This window comes from Eubalaena glacialis, chromosome 19 (assembly GCF_028564815.1).
Source record: "Eubalaena glacialis isolate mEubGla1 chromosome 19, mEubGla1.1.hap2.+ XY, whole genome shotgun sequence".
NCBI classification, from domain to species: domain Eukaryota; kingdom Metazoa; phylum Chordata; class Mammalia; order Artiodactyla; family Balaenidae; genus Eubalaena; species Eubalaena glacialis.
Genome location: NC_083734.1, coordinates 55,738,937 through 55,760,463, shown reverse-complemented (window position 1 = coordinate 55,760,463; position 21,527 = coordinate 55,738,937). Strand labels below are relative to the sequence as shown.

General features: G+C 60.8%; 2 protein-coding genes across 4 annotated transcripts in view; one reads left to right on the top strand and one right to left on the bottom strand.

Moving 5' to 3' along the window:
• The first annotated feature begins 5,062 nt into the window (after positions 1-5,062).
• On the top strand, positions 5,063-6,450 carry AANAT (aralkylamine N-acetyltransferase). The gene is given in 3 exon segments (XM_061176245.1): positions 5,063-5,289; positions 5,603-5,757; positions 6,154-6,450. Coding segments are annotated over 3 exon segments (615 nt in total). The 5' UTR covers positions 5,063-5,126.
• An 888-nt stretch (positions 6,451-7,338) lies between these two features.
• The window catches only part of RHBDF2 (rhomboid 5 homolog 2), a 28,696-nt gene continuing 14,507 nt past the window's right edge, over positions 7,339-21,527 (bottom strand). For all 3 annotated transcript variants that reach the window (XM_061175367.1, XM_061175365.1, XM_061175366.1), the window contains 17 exons: positions 20,299-20,464; positions 19,381-19,508; positions 15,466-15,661; positions 15,178-15,381; positions 13,866-13,994; positions 13,375-13,493; positions 13,021-13,215; positions 11,849-11,960; positions 11,553-11,627; positions 11,204-11,365; positions 10,736-10,845; positions 10,523-10,586; positions 10,334-10,428; positions 10,025-10,100; positions 9,773-9,873; positions 9,440-9,593; positions 7,339-8,730 (listed from right to left, as the gene is read on the bottom strand). In XM_061175367.1, the coding sequence (XP_061031350.1) occupies positions 8,311-8,730; positions 9,440-9,593; positions 9,773-9,873; positions 10,025-10,100; positions 10,334-10,428; positions 10,523-10,586; positions 10,736-10,845; positions 11,204-11,365; positions 11,553-11,627; positions 11,849-11,960; positions 13,021-13,215; positions 13,375-13,493; positions 13,866-13,994; positions 15,178-15,381; positions 15,466-15,661; positions 19,381-19,508; positions 20,299-20,442 (2,484 nt within the window). In that variant the 5' untranslated portion in view covers positions 20,443-20,464 and the 3' untranslated portion in view covers positions 7,339-8,310. The remainder of the gene's footprint in view (positions 8,731-9,439; positions 9,594-9,772; positions 9,874-10,024; positions 10,101-10,333; positions 10,429-10,522; positions 10,587-10,735; positions 10,846-11,203; positions 11,366-11,552; positions 11,628-11,848; positions 11,961-13,020; positions 13,216-13,374; positions 13,494-13,865; positions 13,995-15,177; positions 15,382-15,465; positions 15,662-19,380; positions 19,509-20,298; positions 20,465-21,527) is intronic.

Here is a 21,527-nt window from a genome sequence, read left to right as displayed (position 1 = left end):
AGAATCAGGACCCAGACCAGCTGGCCTTTGGCCATTCTCACTCCTGACTCTGAGGATGGGTTGCAATCCACTGGGTGAAACCCTTTGTGCTGAGGGCAACGGTGGGAAGGCTGAGCCATAGTGAGAGCCCAGGCTTGGCAGGCTCATCCTGCTTCCCTCCTTCTTGAGGACACAGGGGCCAAAGACAGCAAATCCACCAGACCAGCTTGCAGAACAACAGGGCTGCAGTGGCTTAACCATGCCATGCTCTTCACCACCAACACCCCAGCACCAACACATGGGTGTTTCCTGGATGACCAGCCACGGGTGCAAAGTGGCATCTTCTCCCCAAACCCCTTCCTTTTCCCAGAGTCCTCATCCAGGTTGATGGCAGGGTCACTTACCTGGGTACCAAGTTGGCCACCTGAGGGTCAGCCCTCGATATTGAGCTCCGTAAGTCATCAAAGCCCAGGTCATGGTCCCTCTACCCCCTTTTCACAACCCCAAGTCCAGAGCTGCTCCGCAGAGGGCAGCTCCACGGGGGCTGGTGCGGGGGTGGTGATGGGATGGTGCAGTGGCTAAGGCTGAGGTTCTGCAGTTAGATGAACGTGGGTTTGAAGCTTGTGCTGCCGCTGACTCACTATGTGACCTTGGGCAACTTATTTTACTTCTCTGAGCCTTGGTTTCCTTTCTGTAAAATGGGAATAATAACAGTACCTGCTAGATAGGGCTATTGAGAATTTAACTGACATGAGGAATGGGAGGTGCTTTGCACCTGCCCGCACAATGTAGGAGCTTGATCAACGTTAGCTGCTGCTATTAGTTCATCTCCATCCCTTGCCTACGCCGTTGCTGTAGTCGCCTCACCACCTTGTTCCCGGGAGATTGAAAATATAAGCATGATCATCCGACTTCTTAGCTTAGCGTCTTTCCGTGGCTTTCCATGGTCCACCAGAGAATGGCACAAGGGCCCCTTCATGAATTGGTTCCTTCCACCTACCTCCCACCCCGCCTTCCACCTCTGCACCCAGTACACACACTCCATGCTCTGGCCTCAGCTGCTCACGCCAGGATCCCGGCTTTTTGGTGCCTCCATGCCTTTGCACTGGCTTCACCATCTGCTTGTAATTTTTTACTCCTCTACTTCAACCCATGGTTTTACCTAAAGAACTCCTTTTCATCTTACAATACTCAGCTTGGGGCTTCTTTTTATTCTATCTATCTATCTATCTATTTACTTATTTATGGCTGAGTTGGGTCTTTGTTGCTGTGCGCGGGCCTTCTCTAGTTGCGGAGAGCAGGGGGTACTCTTCGTTGCGGTGCGCAGGCTTCTCATTGCAGTGGCTTCTCTTGATGTGGAGCATGGGCTCCAGTAGTTGTGGCGCATGGGCTTTGTTGCTCCGCAGCATGTGGGATCTTCCCGGACCAGGGCTTGAACCCGTGTGTCCTGCATTGGCAGGCGGATTCTTAACCACTGCGCCACCAGGGAAGCCCCAGCTTGGGGCTCCTTATCTATGAAGTCTTCCAAGAGCCCCATTTTCCCCACTTATTCCCCCACTTACCTGGTCATACCTGTCTGATTGCATTTATTTCCCTCTATTACAACCATTTGTTTGCATGCCTATCTCTCCTGTGGGACCGTATCTTCTTTGTACCTTTGTATTCCAGCATCCAGCATAGCTCTGATTCATAGTAGGTACTCAAAAGATTTTTGTTGAGAAAAAGACTCACAGACATAGAGAACAGACTTGTGGTTGCCAGAGGGGAAGGGGGTGGGGGAGGGATGGATTAGGAGTTTGGGGTTAGCAAACTAGGGGCTTTGTAAGGGAGGGACGGCCGCCTCTAAGAAGTGCAATAGATGCAAACTATTATATATAGAATGGATAAATGACAAGGTTCTACTGCCTAGCCCAGGGAACTACATTCAATATCCTGTGATAAACCATAACAGAAAAAATATGAAAAAGACTGTATATATATGTATAACTGAATCACTTTGCTATACAGCAGAAATTAACACAACATTGTAAATCAACTATACGTCAATTAAAAAAAATTTTGTTGAATGATTGAACAAAACAAACCAACTTCTCTCAAAGGTCCCGACGGTGCCAAGAGGTCCCTGGGACACCTCTGTCTTTGCTCAAGTCCCCAGTTCTCCATTTGTCCTAGACACACACCCCACACAGGCACATTTACCCCATGTGCACATATGTACATATACACATGTATACACACACGTGCACACACATACACATGTGCCTCCCCCCACCATTGCTCTCTCCTTAAACTTCAGTTTCTAGATCTGGACTGCCCGCTGCAGTGGCCCCTAACCACCTGTGGGTCTTGAGCACTTGAGATGTGGCTGGTCTGAATTGACACTGGATTTTGAAGACTTAGTGTAAAAAAGAAAAAAAACCAGAGTATGAAACATGTCTAATAATTTTTATATTGATTACTTGTTGAAATGACAATAACTTTATATATATCGGGTTAAATACAATATTTTATTAAAATCAAGCTAACCTGTTTCTTTTGGCTTTTTCTCATGTGGCTACTAGAAAATTGAAAATCACATATGCGGCTCACGGGATCTTTCTGTTGGAGAGCCGGGCTCCAGATGCTCAGAAAGCCGTAGGTCCCTTCTTTCTCCAGGAGGTGGCGATCTCTTCCTGCTTTTGACACCTCCGTTGCAGAAAGGTCTGGAAAGTTCCTGAAGAAACTGCCTGTGTAATATGGCAGACTTTGAACCCTAAATAAGGCCGGGGCCACATTCAGCCCTGCAGTGATGTCAGCCTATCTATGCAAAGGAGGCTTCAAAATAAATCCACAGCAAATCAATGAGCTAAATGTCATCCTCCTCAACAGAATCGCCACCTAGTTGATAGACTCCTAGTCTCTGTATCTAGCACATTGCCACACGTTCAATACAATTTCTGTTTTCCAGGGGTTTATAAGCTCCCGGGAGCTCGCCCAGTGAACCTCCTGCACACAATTCTCCGTCTCAGCCTCTGTCCCCTGGGGAACCTGCTAGTGACAGATTATGGTTGGAAAGGTAAATGTGATTAGGCAAAATGTGCTCCGTGTCAGGTGTGCAGAGCCTATCTTAAGTGCAGGGGAGGAATGAGAAAAGGATGCCACCCTCAAAACCACCAGAAAACGCAACTAGTTGCACAAGTGCCTGAACTGAGGGCTGCCTTCCCTGCCTGTCCAGGCCTTTTAGTTGCTCTGCTGAGAAAACTGGGGTCTCAGAGGCATCATCAGAGTGTTTCGGGGCCCTCCAAAACACTTCATCTGGTCCCCACCCACCCCACCCCTCTCTCCTGGAAGGACTCTTAACAGCCATCAGGGGCCTCCTTGTTAGGGGAATCTGAGATCTTTTCTCCACTCTGGGCTGCATGAGATGCTGCTGGCCACCCCCTCCTTGGGTTTTGGGGTGTGTCCTGATCCTGGGTCTGCTCATCTCCTCATCTTTCTTCCTGTTGATGGTTCCCCCCTCCAACCCAGAGAGAACATCCCCAAGCTTGGGCCCCAGCTTCCCTGTGGGGACACGCGGCCCCTCAGAATATTCTTCCCATACTGTGACTCAGATGTCCACTCCATCGTGAGGACAGCCAAGTCTGTACCGGTCATCCCACCGCTATGGAGCATTAGTGGGATGGGGGCTCAGCCGAATCAGAGGCCAGGCTCTGCTGGGGCAGGTGGGCAGTCAGGTCCCATGGCCCTCTGGGGTTCACCATGTGCCCTGGACAACCTGCCTCCAATTGTCATAGAATGTTCTGGAGCCCTGGAGCAGGAGCCCAGCCATAGCCCAGGATTTGCCTGGGACCACAGAGCCTGTAGGAGAGACCTGGCAGCCAGCCACAGCTGATGCCCAGATGTGTGTATCCCTGTCTGGCGGGCTAGGAGGCCCCACAGGAGACCAGGCTGGAGGGGGTGAAGGTGGGACCCCTACAGGGGAGCCATCATGGGAGAAGAAGTGCAGAGTGGGGGCAGGGTGAGCAGAGTCAGAACTGGGGGAGCTGTGGTCGCAGGACCCTCTCAAGGGAGCTGGTGCTGGAGGGAGACTGTGGCACAAAGAGCAAAACCCTATCAACAGGGGTCAGAAGGGAAGCCCCTGAGCCAGTGTCCCCACACCGGGACATTTGATGATGTTGACTTTACATCCAGTACCCAGACTGTCCCCTCACCTCTGGGTCTGCAGTTCTAATTGGCCACCAAGCAAGTGCTCTAAATGATGGCACACTCAGGCTGCCAGAGCTGGAAGGACCCTCAGAGGTGGGCTTGCCCAGGCTTCCAGGGGACAGAGGGTGAATGCCTGTGCCAGCCAGTTGGCGCCAAGGCAGGGATTAGAGTGGACCCATGAGGCTTAGCCCCGTGCTCTTCCCCCAAAACTCTGGGGCCTCAGCCAGCCACTGTAATCCTCTGCATCTGTGTGCCATCTGAGGTTTCACCCTCAGCACGCAGGGACAGGGCACAGGGTGGCCAGAGCCCTGCTGACTTCGTCCTTCCTGTAAAATGGAGGCGGGGTGGGTGGGGGATTAGAAATCTCTGAGATCAACATCACGTGCTGCCCGGCCACACTTGCTACAACAGCGGTGTACCCAGGAGTCTGGATTTTTCTGGTCCTGAGCCTGTGGACGGCCCCTGGGGTGATTGGCTCTGTGGGACCCTGCCCCTGCCCCTGCCCCACAGTCCTGATAAGTGGGACCCCTGCCCCCGGGCTCCCAGAATTCAAGAACAGGAGTCCCCTGCTTGGGGCTTGGAGATGTGGGGAGAGAAGGTGGAGGAGGGAGGGCAGGGCGACGTGCAGGACGTGGGGCTTTGTAAGGGAGGGACGGCCGCCTCTAAGAAGTGCACATCTGCAGACAGTCAGGGAAAGAGACAAACAGTGACCCGGGGACCCAGTGAGCAGGGACAGGGCAGGAAGTGTCTACGCCCTGCTTGCCCGCTCCACCCCGGCCCCCAGACTCCCCACTCCAGGTCCCCTACAAAAGAGGGAAGATGCACCATCACCCTGGACGGCCCCCCGGGAGATGAGGACCAGACCCTTCACCATCGGTCCTCTGCAACAGGTGCAGAGGGGCCCTCATCACAGAGGCCACTTCTGAAGCTGGGGCCCCCCCATAGTAGCAGCAGCGGCCAGGATGTCCACTCAGAGCATCCACTACCTGAAGCCTGTGGCTCTGCGCCTGCCACCTGGGATCCCAGAGTCCCCAAGCCACCAGCGGCGCCACACACTCCCCGCCAATGAGTTTCGCTGCCTCACCCCAGAGGATGCTGCTGGCGTGTCTGAGATTGAGTGAGAAGGTGGGTAGCCCCCCGACAGGGTCCAGGACGCTGCTGAACTCTGCCGCTGTTGCCCTTGGGGAGAAGACCCTCGAGTCTCCTGCCCTGGGCAGTTGGGACCCCAGAGTATCTGACTCTGGGTGTTTCCGTACGTGTGCAAGAGCACATACGTGTTCAGCAAAGTGGGGGGAAGAGCAGCCCTGAATCCTCTGCTTTCCTGTGGGCGAGGGCTGGGGGCTGAGGGAGCCCACCCCCAGCATCCGAGCAGATGCTCAGTGGACAGTGGGCATGTGGCACGGTGACCACGGAGTCACCACCAGGGCCTCCTCCACAGCCTTCATCTCTGTCTCGGGCATCTGCCCCCTGAACCTGGACCAGGTCCGGCACTTCCTGGTCCTGTGTCCTGAGCTGTCCCTGGACTGGCTCGTGGAGGGCCGCCTCGTGGCCTTCATCGTCGGCTCCCTGTGGAATGAGGAGAGACTCACTCAGGTGAGGAAGGGGTCGAGGGCAGAGATGCCCAGCCCCAGGAAGGCCTCTGGAAGAGAGGCCACTGCCTGATGGCCCCGGCTCCTCCTGCTCTCACAGGGGCCAGCCAGGTAGGGGGAGGAGCCTGGAGGCTGGGATTTCTTCCTCCGAACCAAGAGATGAGCACAGACGTGGGTCCTCTCCAGGGCAAGACCAGTCCTTTGCGGTCTCAAGGCCCTCATGAAGGGACCGCCATAGGGCTGGGAATGTAGGTCCCAATTTGGGGTCTCCTTGGGTAGGAGGGGGGTCCTGATTAGAGGCACTCAGGGGCACCTGCCCTTGGCCCAGATGGGGCTGGTTTGGGGGTGCAGGTGTCCACAGAGGTGACCTGGACTCATGTCCGTCTCTCGCCCCCGGGAGTCGCTGACGCTGCACAGGCCCAGGGGCCGCACGGCCCACCTGCACGTGCTGGCTGTGCACCGCCCCTTCCGGCAGCAGGGCAAGGGCTCCATCCTGCTCTGGCGCTACCTGCACCACCTGGGCGGCCATCCGGGCGTGCACCTGGCCTTGCTCATGTGCGAGGATGGCCTGGTGCCCTTCTACCAGAGGTTCGGCTTCCACCCTGTGGGCCTGTGTGCCATGGGCTCACTCGCCTTCAAGGAGATGCAGTGCTCCCTGCGGGGCCACGCCTCCCTGCGCAGGAACAGTGACTGCTGAACTGGCCGCCCCCTGGGGAGCCCACAGCCGGGTGCCAGGGGTGTGGGGAGGCAGGCTGGGGGCTCCTACCCAGTCCCGCTGTCCCCTTCTCTGCCCTGCTGTCGCTCAGCTCAGCTCAGCCTGAAGGGAGACAGTGATTCCCAGAGGGTCCTGGGGTGGGGGTGGGGTGAAATAAAGAGAGGGCGGGGCGGCTGCTCCCAGCCCAGGCTGCCCTGCTGGGGCACGAGTGCTGTATCCTCCAGTCTGTCCGCGCGAGGCCCTCTGGACCCCCTGCACCCAAACTGTGCCCACATGTGGCTGGGTGGGTGAATTGGGGACAGTGGGAGGCGGCCTGCAGCCCTGCTTCAGCGTCCTTACCAAAGGAGCCGGGTGCCCAGGGGGCCCTTATTCCCCCAGGCCCAGGGCTGTCCCTTCCCATCCTCATCCCTGGAGTGGAGGCAGCTGGGAGCAGGGAAGGGCAGGGGCCACTTCCCAGCTCCCACCACCACCCTGGGCACCCACGGTTACTGTGGGTCCTCTGTCCCACCGGGTGTGGGGTGAAGGGCTGGGGGGGGGCAGGGAATGGACCAGTGCTGCACCCCTACCTCCGCACTGCTTCTGCCAGGACGGCCCTCCCCTCCACCCAGCCAGACCCCTGACTGGGGCTTGGGAAACGCAGGGGTCTAAAGATTTGACACCACCTTCTCAAGGGCCCCCTTGAGCCCCTCCATGTGACCCCAACCTGGCTTCTTCTCCAACCAAATCTCCCACAAGTCCCACAGGCATCCACTGTCCCTTTGGGCCAAGCCCCTGCCCCCTAGCTCCTCACGGCTGACCCTGCCACCCCCCAACTCCCAAAATAAAGTTCCAGCTTTTATTCTAGGCGAGGCTTGAGGTCAAAAGACGATATTTTCTTAAAGAATATCATTTAATACATTTCAGACATCGTCCATACAAAGTTAGCGTTACTTTAAAAAAATTAGGACCATAATATAAACTGGTTAAAAAAAAAAAAAAAAAAGGCCTGATTGACCTTGGGCAACCCCTGGACACAGGTCCTTGGGGTGGCCCTGCCCTCGCCTGGGCAGGAGTGAGGCAGAGGACGGTGGGCTGGCTGGCGTCAGTCCAGCCCCAGGAGGCAGAACACTGACCTGAAGGAAGGGCCTGGGCTGGGAGGGCTGGGGGGCCTGGGTGCGGGGCGGGTTCAGCCTCTGTTTGCTGAGAACAGCGGAGGCTCTCGGCTTCCCAGTCTAGCTGTGTCTCTTTGCTCCTTCTCTGCCCCAGACCACGGCCAAACCCTGTCCCAGAAGGTTCGGACCCGGAGCTTTATGGGCCGGCTCACCAGGCCACGGATGAATGCAGGGCGTGGACTCACAGGGCAGAGATGGGAGGGGAAACAGGAAGGGGCCGTGGCCAGGCAGGGCTGGGAACCTGGTGGGAACCCCAGCAGGGTCCCCAGGAAGGGCAGGCTCACAGCAACGGGGAGGGGGAACGTACCAGCAGAGCCAGAGGTGGGAGACGGGCAGCAGCCCAGGACCCTGGGAAGAAAGGAGCCCACCCCCCAGGAAGTGGTCCTGACAGCAGGGGAGCAGGGTGATGTCAGGGCCTGGGCCCTGAGCTGCAGAGAAGCACATGCCTGGAGTGTCCCCCAGCCCGGGCCTGGGAAGGGTGGGCCTCAGTCCCTCAAGGAGCCCCCCCTTGATGACCGTCTCCCGCAGACTCAGCCTCTCCTGGGGGCAGAGCTCCTGGGAGCAGGGCCGGCCCCACAGGGTCTCTGGAGTGGGGGTGGGAGCTGTGCAGGCAGGCAGCCTGGCCCGGGCACAGTCCCCGTGTCCTCAGCGCTGCGTGGGAGCAGCCGCGCCGGCCCCTCCAGGCAGGTGGTCAGTGCAGCACCTGGTCCAGCTCGTACTTCTCGCAGAAGCGGCTGGTGAAGGGAAAGCAGGTGAGGTACTCGATCCAGGGCCAGTGGATGGGGTAGACGTAGAGCCAGATGACCAGCGAGGTGAAGAGGCCGGCGAAGACCAGCAGCGACACAAGGATGAGGGCGCGCTTGCGGTACTTGTCACTCGTGCCGAAGGTGATGTAGGGCAGGAAGGCGAAGGCCAGCAGCAGGCCGCTGAGGAAGCCAAAGATGTGGGCAATGTTGTCGATCCAGGGCAGGAGGCCGCAGATGAACAGGAAGAGCACGATGGCCGACAGGTTCAGGAAGGCCTTCCAGGGCCGCTCCAGCAGCTGCCAGCTCTGGAAGAGCTCCACGAAGAGGCAGGCCAGGAGGCCGAACTGCGACCCTGCTGGGCCCACCTGGGGTGGGCGGATGGGGAGGGGACAGGGTCACTTCCAGGTGCCAGGTGGGAGCCTGTGGGGAGGCCTGGGCACAGCCGGGCTGGAGCCCCAGGACCTGGGTCATCCTCTCCGTGAGTCCCTCCCAGGGTGGGGACCCCGAACCTGACGGCCGGGGGGCAGGAGAGGTGCAGCTGGAGCTGCTGGAACAAAGCTGGACTCGTTCCACCCACTGTTTCTGCAACACTGAGCACCTACTATGTGCACGCCCAGTGCAATAAGCAGGACAGACTGCTCCAGGCAGCGCACGTGGGGAGGGACAGACACTGAACAAGCCCACAGCGTGAGGCTGAACTGATCAAAAAAACTGCCATTTCTTTGGGTCAAGAACGGTCGCACGAGGGCAACTTCATATGGCCCAACTCATAGCTATGGGACGCGCTGGCAGGCGGTGGTCATGGTCAAGGAGAGAAATGAAGCAGAGAAGAGGCAGAGTGAGGCACGGGGTCCAGAAGGTCTTTCTGGAGGTGACCTCTGCACGTGACCCAGGGGCATCGCTGCTCCTTCGCGCCTCAGAATGGACTAAGAAATTGGCCGGGAAGCCCCCAGCTTAGCTGTCCATCCGCTATTGAGCCTGACATGGCAGGGGCTGTGCGTCCCTCAGGCCAAGCCGGGCGGGAGGCGTGGAAGCAGTAGAGCTAGCCCTCCCTGCCGCATCCTGAGTCCCTACCTCTGCGCGGTACGGGAGGAAGATGGCACTGGCGAGGTTGCCGGTGATGCCGCTGAGGATGAAGATGATGGCGATGCGGTGCCAGCCGGCCAGCTTCTCCAGGTCCCGCAGGATGGTCATTTGGAAGATCACAGACACGAGGCAGTGCACCACGCTGAGCGGGGACACACTGGGCATCAGCGCCCCCCCACCGTCTGCCAGCCAGGTACTTCGGGAGCAGCGGGGTCTGGCAGGTTGTGCCGGCTGCGCCCTGGCCCAGGGGCCCCTCCTCCGGGAGTCCAGGTGGGCGGGCACCACAAGGGTCTGGGGGGTGGGCAGCGAGGCACCTCTTACCCAGCGTGAAGGAACAGAGACAGCCAGAGCCTGTAGAACTGATCTGGGACCTCAGGATTGAGGAAGGGCAGCAGCCCACACACCTTGTCCAAGCAGTGCACCTGGGGGTGAGAGCATGGCAGTCAGTGCCTGGGATCCGGCTGGGTCCGAGGCCCTGACGTAGGGGGCAGGACCAGACACCCGCTGCAGGAGGGCATGCAGGCTGCTGCGCCTGGCTGCTCGTGCCCAGGGCCCCACCAGATCCCACCTCACCTGGGAGCAGAGCGTGGCCTCTTCGTGGAAATAGCCGTGCATGAACTCACAGTATTCCCGAGTGGTGATCTCACAGCTGGGGGACAGGGAGGCAAGGCGAACATCTGGGGCCTGAGTCCTGCCCCCCCCCCCCAGCCTAGTGCCCAGTGCCCAGCCGCAGCAGGCATCGCTGGCAGGACGCGGTGCCCCTCTGCAGGAACCTGCCCACACCACGGACGGCTCCCGAGTGGGGAGGGAGGACGCCAGCTGGGTGGTGGGTGACAGAGGGGGAGCACAGAGGCTCCGGGCAGAGGGCCCAGGCCGGCTCACCTGCCCTTGGTGCCGATGCAGCAGGGGCGGCCCCGGATCTGGCAGTCCATGTGCGGGAAGCCCGAGCGGTTACTCCTGGCCTGCTCCGTGCAGATCTGCCAGGAGGGGCAGAGACAGCGGCTGGGGCTGTGCAGCAGCACACAGGCCCTCCCCACCCTTCCCGGACCACTCTCCTCCCTGGACACTCACCGGCCACTTGGTGATGTCATCGGGCCAGATGTGGGCACCACTGGAGGCCGGCTCCTCGCAGGTTCTGGAAGCAGAGGTCGGAGGGGGCAAAATGAGGGGCCACGGCATCCCCAGCCTGCCACGCCCACTGGCCAACAACCCCATGGGTGGCACAGACCACATGATACTCAGCCCCATCTTCTCAGCTCAGCTGTGGGTCCCCCGGGACTGTACCTGGGGTCCTGGTTGCACACAGCCCCCGATGTCCGCTTTTGGCCCAGCGCAGACTTGTCCATGGGGGGCCCCGTATCATCCTGCCACTTGACAAAAGTGGCCAAAGTCTCCTGGAGGATGGAGGCAGGCTGGTCATGGCTAGGACAAGGTCACCACCATCAGAGTGGGCAAGGGCCCCTCCAGGGCAGGGGCTCTTGCCCTGTTGTCCAGGGCTCAGGCTCATCTCCCAGACCCCCACCGCTGCTGACACTCCCAAGACCCAGCTTTCCCTGCTCTGGGGCTGGGGAGGTTGGCACCCTCCCTGTGCTGAGCTGCGTGCAGGGGTGTGTGATGCCAGGGAGGGCAGAGGAAGGACAGAGGCAACGTAGACACCGCCCTTGAAGGGCCCCTCCCCCAGGCTGGGGCAAGTGGAGATGGTGCAGGGGACCAGGGTGGGGCTTGCAGGGGTCGGAGGGCCTCTGCCCCCACCGAGCAGTCCTGCTCCTGCGTCTGGATGCAGCCCGAGTGGTCGTTCTGGACACAGCAGCCCGAGTCCCGCTCCAGCTCTCGCTCCCGCAGCACCAGCTGCTTGATCTGCTGGTCCTTCCGGATGCAGGGCGAGAACTTGGCTCCCAGGTGGATCAAGTCAATCTGGGGGCGGAGGGCGTGGCGGGGGGAGTGAGCTCGGGTCCAGACCTGGCTGCTCTGTCGAGAGTCTCCCCCTAGGGGCCCCCGACGAGGGGGGCTTCCAGGCAAGCCAACCCCCTTCCTGCCCAGCTGGGGGTGACAGAGGCCAGAGGCTCCCTGCTGAGATGCTGTCCCTGCCTGGGCCCCTTACCGAGCTGGGGCCAATCCAGAAGTTCTCCTGCTGGATGCACTTCACGCTCTCATACACACCTTTGTTCCTGAGTACCTGGTGCAGAGGTGGAAGGATGGGGGGGGTCAGGGGTTTCTCTGTCCCAGGGAAGGGCCTCCAGGAAGGGGCTGAGAAGCAAAGCAGTGGTGAGCCCAGAGCACCCTCCTGCTTGGGCCAGGTTGTTGCCGTGGGAGGGAATGGGTGGCCCAAGATGCTGGCGCCCCTTGGGGGAGGCTAGGATCCCCAGGGCGGAGCCCCCCTTCCCTAGCCCCACTCACCAGCTCGGTGGTGACGTGCTGGGCGAAGCCCACAGGCGCGATGCCGTACGTGCAAATCACCAGCAGCGTGATGATGATGTGGACGAACGTCAGCCAGTAGGTGAAGTAGGGCCTGCGGGCAGAGGCCTCGGGTCAGCAGAGCCAAACTCCCATCCCGACCCTCAGCCTTGCGGCACCCAGCCGCCAACAGCTCGCACCTGCTCCCTACCCTCCACCGCTCCCCTCCAACTCATCCTTCTCCACAGCAACTCTTAAAATGCACCTCTACGCGTCTCTCCCAGCTTAAATCCTTTCCATGGCTTCTCGCTGCCCTGGGGATAAAGTCTAACATGGCTCCTTCCCCACTGGTTGCAAGGCCTTGCTATGTCTGCCCACCTCACCGGCCTCCTTCCTCTCCTTCTCCTGCAGTTGCTGGAACAAACCCCAACCCCTGCAGCCCCAGGGCCTTTGCACATGATGCTTCCTTTGCCTGGGATGCTCTTGCCATCTCTCTTCACCCAGCTAACTGCTGCTCCTCCTGACTACACTCCTCCCCACCAACTGTTCACTCCCACTCTCTGTCCTCCTTCTCCAGGACACTCACCACACCTGCTATCACTTAATTTTTTGTAACTTAGGGTCCATTGTCTATCAGGTTGCTGCTAATTGTACATTCTTTGAGAACGGCCTCTTCCCAATCCTCTGGCTGCCCCCAAGGTCTCTGTGCAGGCCTCTTCACAGTCCCTTCACTCGTGGTCACAGCTTCTAACTGCCCCTCTGCCCTGCCCCGCCTGCCCTGCTCCGCTGTTCCAGGGCCTGTGTGGCGGTGCTCAGTGAACACTTGTTGCTGGGCTGCCGTCTGGGAGCCCAGCAGAGGAAGCAGGCCCAGAAAGCGGGGAGGGTGGAGAAGAGGCAGCAACACCGGACAACCCTTCCCAGGTGACATGCATGCTTGTAGGGTGACCCTAGGGACTGTCGCTGCTCCCCTGACCCACAGAAGGCGCTCACCAAAGGCTGGATGAACAATAAGGGGAGCTTCAAGAGGGGCCCCAGGGGAACCTGGAAGCTCCCAGGCCCTCCTGGATGGCTCTCAGCCCTTCTCCCCTGGGCCTACGCCTGGGAGTGGCTCTCCAGAGCGGTGACCGCCCCCCACTGTCACAGAGTGGGTGGGGCCCCAGGCCGGCGTGGCTCACCGGTGGCTGTCGAAGCTCTCCAGCTGGCGCTGCACGGTGCTGCTGATGCTGCGGCGGTAGCTGCGGTTCAGCCAGTTGCCCACAACGCCCAGGCCGTAGTGCCGCTTCTTCCGGTCCAAGGCAAAGTGCTTCACCTTGAATGCGATACGCTTGCCGCGTTTGGCCGCGGGCACCGGGGCTCGGTCAGACTCCCTCCTGGTGAGGACAGTGGTCTCAGCCTGGTGTCCTCCCCTCCCACATCCCATGAGGGGGATCAGGAGGGACCTGTGGTCTAGGGAAGCCCCCTGGGAGGGTCGTTGGGCTCTTTCTCCACGGTGCCGCCTCCCTCCACCTGGAGGACTGCCCAGAACTCACAGAGGGACCTGCACCTCTTCGGGGGAGACCGGGGAGGCCGAGCGTGGGATGCCCCGGAAGTAGCTGGCAGAGAGTGGGGGCGACTCAAACACATCATCAGGCACGGAACTCATTTCTTCCTGGAGTGGGTGTGGAGTCGGGGACACAAAAAGAGACAGTGTGAGGAGTCACTGTCTCCAGCACTGCCCCCAATGGCTCAATTAAAGGGCAGGACAAAGCCGGACAGGCTCTTTGGGAGGGAGGTAGAAGGCATGTGTTTGTGGGCCCTGATGGTGACTTTCCCGGCTGGCACCCTTCCTCACCCCAGGTCCTTGCCCTGCCGACAGAAAGACGGAGGCCCACGAGCTCCGAGAGGCGCACCCCCATCCCACTGACGGGCCTTTGGACATCTCAGGGGCTCCCAGCAGAGAATGACTGAGGCCGGGTGACCTCTCCTGGCTCCCGCCCACCCCGGCCCCCCGACCCCGAGGGCCCACACACCCCATGCTTGCCTTACTAAAAAATGAGTTGTAGAATGTCTCTGCTCCATCGACCGCATCCTCCTCCAGGAAGCTGGGGTAGGCAAAGCTGCGCTTGACCACCCGGCACTGCTGTCCTGTGGCATCCAGTACCGAGCGCCCCTGTGCCAGACAGAAGCATGGGCGTCAAGCCCAGGTCAGGTGCCCCTGCCCCCGACACCAAAGGAGTCTGTCAAGCCCATCTGTCCGGGGAGGTGGGACCCTGCCCAGAGCGTGAGCGTCTGCGAGAGAGGCCAGGACTGGCTACTCCTGCAGAGCCTGATGGCAGCAATCTCGACATGGTTGGCTCTTAACTTCTCCCTGGTGGCCTCCGGCCCTCTGGCTTGGGCACCTGACACCCCACCACTCATCCTGCACTCTTATTCCCACGGGCTTCTTGGCACGGCACACCAGGCCCCTACTGACCTTTTGATCCCATCTCCTGCCATTCCTCTTGTAACCACCCTTCACTAAAACCGCCTGCTACTCCCTCCTACCTCCAGGCCTTTGCATAGGCTGTTCCCTTCCTGGCAAACCTTTCCTTATATTTCTCAAGTGCCTTCCCTGACACCAGCCTCTCCTCTGGGTGGGCCCCAGCACTTACCACACTGAATGGTGACACCTGCCCTCACCCGAGCTGAGGGCTCCTCTAGGGCAGTGACACTGGCTCAACTCACTCTGTAGCCCCTGTGCCCAGCACATAAGGGGGCTCAGTAAACACAGGTCAGTGAGTGGTGCCTACACGTTTCACTTCCTACTTTCCACCTTATGTGTCAGTGCAGAAACCAGCTGTCCACACTAGGGACAACTAGAAGTGGACCATTTCTAGTGGGACCACTAGAAGGATGTGGGTCTGGCTGCTTGAGCTGCCACCCCCCCCACCCCCCACCCCATCCCCCGCCCAGGGATCCCGGAGCAACCACTGCCCTTGGCACAGAGGAAGATGCCTGGGGACAGAGATGCTCTGGAGAGAGAGATGCTCTGGGGAGAGAGATGCTCTGGGGAGAGAGATGCTCTGGGGAGAGAGATGCCTGGGGAGAGAGATGCTCTGGGGAGAGAGATGCTCTGGAGAGAGAGATGCTCTGGGGAGAGAGATGCTCTGGGGAGAGAGATGCTCTGGGGAGAGATGCTCTGGGGAGAGAGATGCCTGGGGAGAGAGATGCTCTGGGGAGAGAGATGCTCTGGGGAGAGAGATGCCTGGGGAGAGAGATGCCTGGGGAGAGAGATGCTCTGGGGAGAGAGATGCTCTGGGGAGAGAGATGCTCTGGGGAGAGAGAGGGAGCAGGCTGGGCAGAGGTGTCTTTACCTTGAGGAAGGCCGTGGCAGCTTGAAAGCTCATGTGGGCCACAGAGATCCTCTTGCGGTGGGGCAGGTGGGAATAGCCAGAGCGGACGCTGGTGAAGGAGGTGAGGGACAGGACCCCAGGGGTCAGGGGTGGGTGCGGGGCGTGGGGCCGGTCCACCTCGTCTGGGTGGCGGAACGCCCGTCCTCGGGCCAGGGGATCCACAATCTGGACGGGAGGGAGGTGGTGAGCAGAGTCGACTGGGTCCTGGGCCAAGTCATCTGCCGCCCCGCACCCCTCGCTGGAGCCCACCTTGGGCATCTTGCAGGGTCTCGGAGACTCGGTGCCCTGGAAGGAGGGCACCTCCTGGCTGGGGAGCTCCAGGTCCCTGTGGCACGAGGCCTTGAGGCGGCCGTAGCGGACGCTGCAGTGGTGCAGGCTCCTGCGCTGCCAGTGCTGCCGCTTCAGCTCCCAGTCGCCGCTGACCCCGAACCACTGGGCTGCACCCCTGCGGAAGCACGTGGGGTGGGGGGCAGGCGGGTGTGTGACACGGGAGCGACCGCAATGAGAGAAAGGCCATGTGTGCAGAGACGTGACGAGAGAGGTGACGGGGCACGTGTGTGTGTGTGCAGGGGAGGTGACGGGGCACGTGTGTGTGTGCAGGGGAGGTGACGGGGCACGTGTGTGTGTGCAGGGGAGGTGACGGCACGTGTGTGTGTGTGCAGGGGAGGTGACGGGGCACGTGTGTGTGTGCAGGGGAGGTGACGGGGCACTGTGTGTGTGCAGTGGGAGGTGACGGGGCACGTGTGTGTGTGCAGGGGAGGTGACGGGGCACGTGTGTGTGTAGGGGAGGTGACGGGGCACGTGTGTGTGTGTGCAGGGAAGGTGACGGGGCACGTGCGTGTGTGTGCAGGGGAGGTGACGGGGCACTGTGTGTGTGCAGTGGGAGGTGACGGGGCACTGTGTGTGTGCAGTGGGAGGTGACGGGGCACGTGTGTGTGTGCAGGGGAGGTGACGGGGCACTGTGTGTGTGCAGTGGGAGGTGACGGGGCACTGTGTGTGTGCAGTGGGAGGTGACGGGGCACGTGTGTGTGTGTAGGGGAGGTGATGGGGCACTGTGTGTGTGCAGTGGGAGGTGACGGGGCACGTGTGTGTGCAGTGGGAGGTGACGGGGCACTGTGTGTGTGCAGTGGGAGGTGACGGGGCACGTGTGTGTGTGTAGGGGAGGTGACGGGGCACTGTGTGTGTGCAGTGGGAGGTGACGGGGCACTGTGTGTGTGCAGTGGGAGGTGACGGGGCACGTGTGTGTGTGCAGGGGAGGTGACGGGGCACTGTGTGTGTGCAGTGGGAGGTGACGGGGCACGTGTGTGTGTGCAGGGGAGGTGACGGGGCACGTGTGTGTGTGTGCAGGGGAGGTGACGGGGCACTGTGTGTGTGCAGTGGGAGGTGACGGGGCACGTGTGTGTGTAGGGGAGGTGACGGGGCACGTGCGTGTGTGTGCAGGGAAGGTGACGGGGCACGTGCGTGTGTGTGCAGGGGAGGTGACGGGGCACTGTGTGTGTGCAGTGGGAGGTGACGGGGCACTGTGTGTGTGCAGTGGGAGGTGACGGGGCACGTGTGTGTGTGCAGGGGAGGTGACGGGGCACTGTGTGTGTGCAGTGGGAGGTGACGGGGCACGTGTGTGTGTGCAGGGGAGGTGACGGGGCACGTGTGTGTGTGCAGGGGAGGTGACGGGGCACTGTGTGTGTGCAGTGGGAGGTGACGGGGCACGTGTGTGTGTGCAGGGGAGGTGACGGGGCACGTGTGTGTGTGTGCAGGGGAGGTGACGGGGCACGTGCGTGTGTGCAGGGGAGGTGACGGGGCACTGTGTGTGTGCAGTGGGAGGTGACGGGGCACGTGTGTGTGTGCAGGGGAGGTGACGGGGCACGTGTGTGTGTAGGGGAGGTGACGGGGCACGTGTGTGTGTGTGCAGGGAAGGTGACAGGGCACGTGCGTGTGTGTGCAGGGGAGGTGACGGGGCACTGTGTGTGTGCAGTGGGAGGTGACGGGGCACTGTGTGTGTGCAGTGGGAGGTGACGGGGCACGTGTGTGTGTGCAGGGGAGGTGACGGGGCACTGTGTGTGTGCAGTGGGAGGTGACGGGGCACGTGTGTGTGTAGGGGAGGTGACGGGGCACGTGCGTGTGTGTGCAGGGAAGGTGACGGGGCACGTGCGTGTGTGTGCAGGGGAGGTGACGGGGCACTGTGTGTGTGCAGTGGGAGGTGACGGGGCACTGTGTGTGTGCAGTGGGAGGTGACGGGGCACGTGTGTGTGTGCAGGGGAGGTGACGGGGCACTGTGTGTGTGCAGTGGGAGGTGACGGGGCACGTGTGTGTGTGCAGGGGAGGTGACGGGGCACGTGTGTGTGTGCAGGGGAGGTGACGGGGCACGTGTGTGTGTGTGCAGGGGAGGTGACGGGGCACGTGTGTGTGTGTAGGGGAGGTGACGGGGCACTGTGTGTGTGCAGTGGGAGGTGACGGGGCACTGTGTGTGTGCAGTGGGAGGTGACGGGGCACGTGTGTGTGTGCAGGGGAGGTGACGGGGCACTGTGTTTGTGCAGTGGGAGGTGACGGGGCACGTGTGTGTGTGCAGGGGAGGTGACGGGGCACGTGTGTGTGTGTGCAGGGGAGGTGACGGGGCAGTGTGTGTGTGCAGTGGGAGGTGACGGGGCACGTGTGTGTGTGTAGGGGAGGTGACGGGGCACTGTGTGTGTGCAGTGGGAGGTGACGGGGCACTGTGTGTGTGCAGTGGGAGGTGACGGGGCACGTGTGTGTGTGCAGGGGAGGTGACGGGGCACTGTGTGTGTGCAGTGGGAGGTGACGGGGCACGTGTGTGTGTGCAGGGGAGGTGACGGGGCACGTGTGTGTGTGTAGGGGAGGTGACGGGGCACTGTGTGTGTGCAGTGGGAGGTGACGGGGCACGTGTGTGTGTGTGCAGGGGAGGTGACGGGGCACGTGTGTGTGTGTGCAGGGGAGGTGACGGGGCACGTGTGTGTGTGTGCAGGGGAGGTGACGGGGCACGTGTGTGTGTGTGCAGGGGAGGTGACGGGGCACGTGTGTGTGTGTGCAGGGGAGGTGACGGGGCACTGTGTGTGTGCAGTGGGAGGTGACGGGGCACGTGTGTGTGTGCAGGGGAGGTGACGGGGCACGTGTGTGTGTAGGGGAGGTGACGGGGCACGTGTGTGTGTGTGCAGGGGAGGTGACGGGGCACTGTGTGTGTGCAGTGGGAGGTGACGGGGCACGTGTGTGTGTGCAGGGGAGGTGACGGGGCACGTGTGTGTGTAGGGGAGGTGACGGGGCACGTGTGTGTGTGTGCAGGGAAGGTGACGGGGCACGTGCGTGTGTGTGCAGGGGCGGTGACGGGGCACATGTGTGTGTGCAGTGGGAGGTGACGGGGCACTGTGTGTGTGCAGGGGAGGTGACGGGGCACGTGTGTGTGTAGGGGAGGTGACGGGGCACGTGTGTGTGTGTGCAGGGGAGGTGACGGGGCACTGTGTGTGTGCAGTGGGAGGTGACGGGGCACGTGTGTGTGTGCAGGGGAGGTGACGGGGCACGTGTGTGTGTAGGGGAGGTGACGGGGCACGTGTGTGTGTGTGCAGGGAAGGTGACGGGGCACGTGCGTGTGTGTGCAGGGGCGGTGACGGGGCACATGTGTGTGTGCAGTGGGAGGTGACGGGGCACTGTGTGTGTGCAGGGGAGGTGACGGGGCACGTGTGTGTGCAGGGGAGGTGACGGGGCACGTGTGTGTGTGTGCAGGGGAGGTGACGGGGCACGTGCGTGTGTGTGCAGGGAAGGTGACGGGGCACGTGTGTGTGTGCAGGGGAGGTGACAGGGCACATGTGTGTGCGTACGCAGTGGGAGGGGCAGATCAGCTTCCCCTTGACCCCTGGTTCGGTGCCCAGGAACCAGATGGGCAGAGGGGAAATCAAGTCAAGAGCCTGAGGGCTGAGCTGGGAAGGCCCCGGGAGCTGCCCCTGAAGGGCAGTGGTCCACCCCCAGCTCCTTGACTCCCCTCAGCCTCCTCACTGTGGCTTCCTACCAGGCACAGAGCAGCCTGGGCCTCAGTTTCCCCGCCTGGAACATGGGCTGCCTGCCCGTGCCTCCCGGGAAGGGGCCCAGGGCCCAGGTCCCAAGAGTTGACTGGCCCAGGGTGGGGTGGGGAGGAGGTGGGGATGCGGCGGGCGTGCTCACTTGCGGATGCTGTGGGACAGGGAGGCCTGTCGGCGGAAGCCGGGGCGCTTCTCCGAGCCGCCCTCCTGCCATCGTGCCCTCGGCTCCTGGAGGCTGACGCTCTTCAGGAAGGCTGGGTTCCCGGGCCTCTGCGGACAGCGGGCGGGAGCATGGGCTGTGACTGCACGGAGACCACATCCCAGGCTGGCTCTGCTCTGGCTCCCAATGTGAAGACCCAGACAGAACAAACCTCGACCCCAGTCTACCGCAAGCTGCTTTCATTCCGAGGGTCACATCGCCATTTTCTAGTGTCTTCGGTGATCCCAGCACACACTTCCCTAGCTCCCTATCCAGCGCTCCTGCCTTAGGCCTTAGCCGTGGCTAAGCCTTGGCCTCGCCTGGCTTTACACGTTTGAAAGAGCCCTTGGCATGAGTGGGCGGCATGAGACAGCCTCCCCGGTGCCCCAGGCTGCGCGGGGAGCCCACGCTCTTTGCAGCTGGTTCTCAATGAGCTCCTTATGGAGCGCTGGTCCGGACTGCTGGTAACGTTGATTCATCCCCATCCCCCCACAGGAGCCGGGCGCTGGGATCAAGCTGCTGGTGCTGCAGGCGCGCTGTGCCCCTTCCCCCAAGTCACAGACAGCCCACCGCCCGCAGAAGGGCCAGGGCTCGGGCAAGGGAATGGAAACAGCCAGTTTCCAGGCGGAACTGGCAAGTGTTTCTTATTTTCCCTGGCCCACCATGAGACGGAGACTGAGTTCAGGGCCCAGCCCCTGTGAAGTCTGGGGCCAGGAAGGATGGGGTGCAGCCTACAGCAGGGCCACAGGGCAGCTGTGGCTCCAGAAGGCCCTCCTCCGGGAAGTGAAACTGCCCGAAAGGTGCCATGGGGGCACAGCGGTGGCTGATGGCAGGGCGGCGAGCGCCCAGCTGCTCCCTTACCTGGGGCAGCATGCTGGCCTGCTCGCTGGGGGCCGGGGTCTCAGGCAGAGGGATGGTGATGGATAGGTTGGGTGGCTTCCGGCTCTGCAGGCGGCTACTGGACACCGAGGAGACGCTCTCGCCATTCTTGTCAGCGGAGGCCATGGTGGGCGGGGGGGCGGGGCAGCTGGAATGGAAACAGGGAGGGGGCACAGGTGTGTCAAGAGGCGGCAGGACAGGAGGGGACACGGGGACAGTCCAGGGTGTCAGGGTGGTGCCTGGGCAGGCAGCCCAGACTGAGAACAACCTGTAGAAAGTTGGTTCAAACCTAACTCTGAACACTAAACCATGAAGCAGAGACTGACTCTGGGCTGGGTGGGGTATGGTGAGAAGGTGTATTTTCGTCCTTCATTTGCATTCCAGGGCAGCAGGGGTCTGGGAGGTCCCCAGCTTACCACGTCGTTCCATTTCCAGTCTCTCTGCTTCAGGCAAGGACCTCACCCAGAAAGGAACGTTGAGGGCCAGGGATGCAGAGCTGCCGTGATCTTGGCCACCTCATCAGCCTGGCCAGAGCAGGCCAGGGGGCCAGAGCAGGCCAGGGGGCCAGAGGCAGCTTCCTTGGACAAAGAGCCCTGCCTTCGTCCTGCGGGCAGGGCTTGGGGGAGGACAAGGAGAAAGGCTCCAGGCAACCCACAGACAAGGGGCCCACAGCTGTGCAGGGAGCAGGTTCTCAGAGGAGAGATCCCTCGGCTTTGAGTCAGGAAGTAGCAGCTCAGCCTAATTCCCACATAGATGAGAAAGCCACCGTACTGGTCCCTGTCCCCCAGGGTTGGCAGGTTCCTCTTTCAAAGGTAACTGAAACTGCCACCTGTCTGGTACTTTTTTCTTTTCACAAAGGAAGAATATTATATCTTAATGATAAAGATGATATATGAACCTTGAAAAAAAAAAAAAAAAAGACTCAGAAGACTGTAAAGCAGAAAAGTGAACTCCTGGCCCGCCTGTCGCCCCACGTTCCAGGAAAGAGCTCGGTGTGCACACCTCTCCAGGTGCCTCTCTGCACTTGGAAAAGGACACGTGTACTTAACATTTTACATGCACTCATACCTTTTCTTCTATAGCGTGGACATCCTTCCCTGTCAATGCAGACAGATAGCTTTACCTGATCTTTCTTGATGACTGGGAAGGTTTCACTGAGTGGAATGTACCAAGATTTACTTAATTCCAGACTGATGGTTGTTTAGATTCGT